Source organism: Pelecanus crispus, chromosome 9 (assembly GCF_030463565.1).
Source record: "Pelecanus crispus isolate bPelCri1 chromosome 9, bPelCri1.pri, whole genome shotgun sequence".
Lineage (NCBI taxonomy): Eukaryota > Metazoa > Chordata > Aves > Pelecaniformes > Pelecanidae > Pelecanus > Pelecanus crispus.
Window position 1 is genome coordinate 37,194,638 of NC_134651.1, and position 6,000 is coordinate 37,200,637.

General features: G+C 46.9%; 1 protein-coding gene across 2 annotated transcripts in view; it reads left to right on the forward strand.

Moving 5' to 3' along the window:
* EEIG1 (estrogen-induced osteoclastogenesis regulator 1) overlaps positions 1-5,796 on the forward strand; it is a 32,398-nt gene extending 26,602 nt beyond the window's left edge. For both annotated transcript variants that reach the window (XM_009485544.2, XM_075716525.1), the window contains 6 exons: positions 603-760; positions 1,904-2,008; positions 2,277-2,466; positions 2,651-2,772; positions 3,908-3,977; positions 4,870-5,796. In XM_009485544.2, the coding sequence (XP_009483819.1) occupies positions 603-760; positions 1,904-2,008; positions 2,277-2,466; positions 2,651-2,772; positions 3,908-3,977; positions 4,870-4,915 (691 nt within the window). In that variant the 3' untranslated portion in view covers positions 4,916-5,796. The remainder of the gene's footprint in view (positions 1-602; positions 761-1,903; positions 2,009-2,276; positions 2,467-2,650; positions 2,773-3,907; positions 3,978-4,869) is intronic.
* The last annotated feature ends 204 nt before the right edge of the window (positions 5,797-6,000 follow it).

Here is a 6,000-nt window from a genome sequence, read left to right on the forward strand (position 1 = left end):
TTTTGACAGCTGGAAAAACACTTTAGTCTCACTGAAAAGGAGTTTAATCGTCAGTTAAAAAATGGAAAGGTTATTTGATCGTTGTAAAAGTACTCTCACAGGGGGACAGGGTTGCTGGGATAAAAGGTTTCTTTTTGACCTGAGCCAGAAAGGTGTAACAAAAGGGTGCTGGAATTCAGAGCTGGACAACAGCAAGCTGGCTCCTGTTTGTGAGGCCAACTGGCCACTGGACACATGTTGGGGGGAAAAGGGCAGCTCTGCATGATCTTCTTTCTGGAGGATAGTGCACGCTCTGAGCCTGTTCTGTATAAATGATTGAATGGTCCCTTTTAGCCTTAATTTACCTCAGAAACTTGCTCCTTGTAATGCAATCCAGATGCAGTACAAGATAGGGAAGACCTGAGCCTTGCATGTAGGAAAGCAAAATCCAATGTCATGCTGTGTTGCTAGTCACAGAGGGCTGCAAGCTTCCCCGCTCCCCACGAAGGGTAGGGACAGGCAGGGGAACCCTCTTGATAGAGCAGAGTGGGAATTGCCGGTGTGGTGGGGTGATTTCCCGGTCCCGCCTGGCAGTTTGTAACCTTCTTTGCTTCTGATTACAGGCCTCCTTCCACCGCCAAATCCATCACCATACCGGGACAGGACTCTACCCTGCAGCTGACCTGTAAGGGCGAGGGAACCACAAGCAGCAGCAGCAGCAGTTCAGCCACGATTGGCTCTCTGCGTCAGACCAAGCCAAGAACTGCCATTCTCAGCTCGGGTATGAATGCCGGTCCTGGAGCCATGCAACACTTGGCTGTGCCTGGACACTCTTGTTTTTCCCAGCAGTTGCAAGTACAGAAACTCTTTAATTTTTCATGTTTTCCCGCACCCATCCTCACCCATCTGCTCATTAAGAAAATTGAGAAAAACAAAACTAGACAGATATTAAGTGCAACTGAGGAGGGGAAGCATGAAACTTTGCCACGTATTTCTGTTAGTGAAGATAAAGCAATTTGTTCTTTTTGCTGGGGATTTAATAATTCATGTATCACACTCATCCCTGCTTTCTGTTGTGTTCACTGACACTTAACATTGTTCTCCACTCAGCTATTCTGTTGCTCAGGCTTATCTTCTAGAAAAGTTCCTCTGAAGGTTTTAGAGGTTGGTTTGAGGTCTAATGGCCTTGTTCCAGCTGCTGATGTGGAGTTCTTTGGCTTCTCTATAAGCCCGTTTTCAAGGGCACTGCATTTTTCCATAGCCTTTTTTCTTCCCAGCACACTGCAAATGTGCAGGCAGATACACTGCACCAAAATAGCACTTCAGTCTCATTGCCTCAGTGATTTAGCACAGTGTGCAAGTGCTCTTCTTAAAAAGCTGGCTAACATGTTACACTTGTGCACTTTTGGATAAGCTTGCTGTAAGAGAGACAAGCTGGGGCAATAGCAAAGGAGCAGAAGTTATGCTGAGGTTTCTGTATCAAATTCAGATGTGATTTAAATGGCATGGGCTCTCTCACAAGTAATAGAAGGGGAAAGGTAGTAACTGGAGAAGCACCCAAACGGGGGTTGTAATACTTTACTGTCAGTGGCCATTTGATGCTTTCTTGGACTTAGCTTAATGCTTTTAACTATGGATAGCTTTTATGCTACCTGTTTATATCGCTCAAGCCCCCAGAGATGCTTGTAAATTCAGACACTGGATGCTAGAATTAGTGATAAGCCTGACAGAGAACCTCACTGTTCTCTTCCCTACTCCCCAGCTGCTTCTAAGCTCTTCTAAGCCTGTACAGCAGGGCTCTGCCAACAGACTTGCCCTTTCCTTGATCTAGCATCCCAAGATCAGCCTCCAGTCCAAGGTGATCAGCAGGCAATGTGCTGGCTTGGGTATGTTGTAAGTGGAGTGCCTTGTTGTTCCTTGGCAGGTGTCCCAGAAGAACCAGATCAGAACCTGTCCAGCCCGGAGGAAGTCTTCCACTCGGGGCACTCGCGGAACTCCAGCTATGCCAGCCAGCAGTCCAAGATCTCCGGTAACCATTGATCTACACGGCTCTGCCAGCACTGGCCCCATCCCTTTTTCTTTCCTGCAACAAGCTCTTGTGCAAGTGATTTGCAGCCATCTCTCTCACCCTGCTCCTTAGTATCAGTCTCCTGTTTAGTCTCTGCAAATGAGCTCATAGATGTATGTCTAAACCTCTGTATATGAGAGCAGAAATGCTGGTCTGAAGCTGCCCTGCCTGTTAACTGTGCTGCCAGGAAGGGGAGAAGATCTGGTCTGTAATCACTCTGGTTTTGCAGGTTACAGCACGGAGCACTCCCGTTCTTCTAGTATGTCCGACTTGACCCATCGCCGGAATACCTCCACCAGCAGCAGTGCATCCGGAGGGCTGAGTATGACAGTGGAGTGTCCTGAGGGAGAGCGGGACCACAAGCTAGAGAAGCCACCTCGCCCCCCCAGACCAGCCCTTCTGCTGGATAGACCCTCCCGGTAGGTAACTGAGGATCAAAGTGCCTTCTCTGGGACGGCGAGACAGAATCTCTTGTCTTTGTGCAGTGGTAGATTGGACTGTAGCTGCTTAGAAAGAGGCTAATTGCCAAGGGAAGCAAGAGGGTATCTGGAAGTCTGTGTCTTAAAAAGCTGAGTAAGTTTTCCCTTTATTTTCTCTCCCCAGGAGGAAAAAGGATTCAGTGGAGAGTCACCCAACCCGAGTGGATGACACCAGGATCGATGCTGATGATATAGTGGAGAAAATAATGCAGAGTCAGGACTTCACAGATGTCAGCAATACTGAAGGTGAGAGGATGAGACTCAAAGGGGAGGTCTTGGCTGTTCTTTTAGCAAGGCTGCCAAGCTCTTACAGTTAGATCTGGTCTGCCATGGACTCCTTTCTCTTTTGACAGCAATTTGCTTTCAGTGCTTCCTAGGTGTTTCTGTGGTAGGTAAACAAACCATGTGGATTTGAGAGCTGCACATCCATTAGCAAACAGCGCTTGCTGCTGTTCTACACACTACAGCAGAGATTGAACAGTAGCTCAAACGTACAGGATGAGAGGGGAAAAATACCAGTTACTTCAGTGCAGTGGAAATCAGCTACATCAGCTGTCTGCACTGCTCTAGTGGCCTTCGTCCAGGGTCAGCCCAAGGGTATTTATTAAAGTAGGAGAGCACAACTGGAGGGGAAACAGCACGTCCCTACAAAAAAAAGGGAAGAGAGATGGGTCGCAGTGTGCTGGTGATCAGGTCTGTCTGAGAGCCTAAGAAGGGGTTTTCCCCATTGCTGTCACAGCATCTGTTAAGAGAAAACTAATAATATTGCTGCATTTGTTTTAACTTTCCGGTTTAGCCTAGAAATCAATCTTTTTCATCTAGTTGAGGTTTTTTGATAAGTTTGAAACCTGAGCCTAGTTTGTTATTAGTACTTCTATAGGTAGTCATCTTAAATCATCACATATGGCAACATTCTTACCACATGGGGATTTACACCTTGCTCAGCATGGGTTAAAACTAGACTGAATGTAGCCACCTCTCACCAGCAGAACAGGCTGAGTTTCTTCTCCAGTGAGCCTACAAAAGCAGCATGAGGTCCCACATCTCATCTATTCAGGTGTGTTTAAGCTGACCAAGAACTTGCATCAATGGAATTGCCTTAAAAGAAGCAGCTGGAGGAGTATCACTGAATTAATTTCTCTGTGTTTACTCTTCCAAAGCTTAATGCTGCGGTTGATTTGTACATGAGGCTCCCTTTCAGAGCAAGAGGAGGTGTTGCCAGGGGCTCTGTTACTGTGGGAACACCAGAAAGTGTGCACATGCATTCCCAAAAATGCACTTGTTCCCATACTGACCACTGTGTAATGTGGCTGGGAGGGGAGCACCTGGCAGCCGTCAGTAGTTCTGGATTTTGAAGTCTTATTTCCTTTTCTGTCTGCAGACAGTAACCTGAGGTTGTTTGTGAGCAGAGATGGAACAACTACATTGAGTGGTATTCAGCTGGGAAACAGGTAGGCTTCCTGAAACGCTGGCAGACAGGTGCTCCAAAGAGATTAGTTAGCTCTTTGTACCCAGGAAACTTTCCCATTTTGCTACAGCAGAGATTTCTAAGTATCACGTGCTATGTGGTGGCTTTATTCCCACATTAACACCCCTGTGATCCCTTTGGTGACAGGCTGCAGCTGCACTGGAGCATGAATGCAGTTCACAGCAGGAGCTCAGAGGGATAATGTGATCCTAGTTGTTAGATCCAAGAACAGAAGTAAGGAGTAAAAGGACAAAATGGTAGAGGATGGTTCCTGTTTGCTCCTGGACGCGACTAAAGGCAGGAGGCTTTGCCTCCTGCTGGCCTGCAGCAAAACTGCAGCAGGCTGGTTTACTGCCCCTTTTTCCTGCTTCCTCCATCTTTGTCGAGGGCTTGTTCTCTCATGAAAGACTTCTGAACAAATAAAACTTTTTCTTGCCACAATAGCTCTTAGTACAGTGTCTTGGCTAGTTGCGTTTGAGCCTTTATAGCACCTTTTGAGGTTTTAAAAAAAAAAAAAAAAAAAGCAATAATGGTAATGCAAAGATGTGTCAAGTCGGTGACAAAATTGGGAGCAAAGCAAAGCCAGGAACACTGGCTCTTTGTGCAGGATACTTCCCCCTTTCCTCTGTCCTTTAGAAGGATTCGTGTGTTACACCCAACTCTTTCAACTGCTCTAGTGTTAGCTTGCCACGTAGCTGTCTGGTTTGCGTTATGAGAGTTGACTTCTCGCCAGACTGACTCGTTATTTTCAGTATTTTGTGTGGGGTTAGAAGGCAATGTTTTTGAGTGGAGAGCTCTGAATAAGAACTTGCTTGCTCAAAGTGACTAAGGAAAATAATCTGGCTTTCTCATCTTCTCCCCCTCTGCCTCCCCAGGGTCTCATCTGGAGTTTACGAGCCAGTGGTGATTGAAACCCACTAAATGTGAAGAACAGGGTAGAGCTGCTGGAAACAGGCCCCCTACCCAGTCTGCTGCCACATGGATGCCAACCTTTACCTCTCTTCATGCAGCATTCCAGAAGGGATTTCTCCACGCCCCTCCCCATACATTTGCACTGCAGAACTACTCCGAGACCACTCCAGATCATGCACTTTCCCTGCATTGGCATTACCATTCTCTGCTTCCCGGTTCTTCCAGTGCCTGCCTTCCCCCTGTTTCTGATCAGACACAAGGCGTCTGTTGGGCTTATCCTTAGTGCTAGAGGATGTTGCTCATCTGCATCCCTCACTCCACCCATTCACTTACAACAGGGGACTTCTCAGCTTCTTTCTCCCCAAAACATTGGGTTATACCACTGTGAACTCTTCAAACCACTGGGGGAGGGGAAAACCATTCTAAACCAAACCGAGAGCTGCTTGTTGGTGACACGGTGAAATGGCCACTTGCAGGATGCTTTATTCTGTTGACTCTGCAAGGGAACATCACCTTCCAAGGCAACGGTTTTACCGAACAAGGTATGCTATGGTGTGCACTTCACCTTCCTACCCTCAAATCCCCAAATATCCTCTTCTCATAGGAAATACCTCCCAAAAGTGCATTTCAGAAAACTACCGCAATCCAGATGGGAGTTGATAAATGGTTAAATGCTAGTGCTTGTTATACCACTAACCACGTTACGCCCTTCCACTGCTGGGCATGGAAGGGCAGTGTTCATCTATTAGCATTAGCAGGAGCACTTTAGAGGTTCCAGATTTTACCCAGAGGAGGCTTCTACTTGCTGTTCCAGGAGTGTAATCCCTGTTCGCTGGACTGATTCAGCAAATAGTCACTGTTTGAGCTTGGAATACAAAGCCTCTTTTTTTTTTTTTTTTTTTTTGGCTCAGGAAGGGAACTGCCCTTCTTGAACTGTGAAAAGAATCTGGTTATCTGATAGCCCTCCCCTGGGCCAGAGCAGGGTGCAGTTGAGTTCAGTGGTCTCTCCGTTGTTGTGGTGATTAACAATTGCCTCTCTTGGCCTGGGCCAGTAAGGGAATTGGTGTTGGTTGGCCTTTCATGCCCTGTCAGCA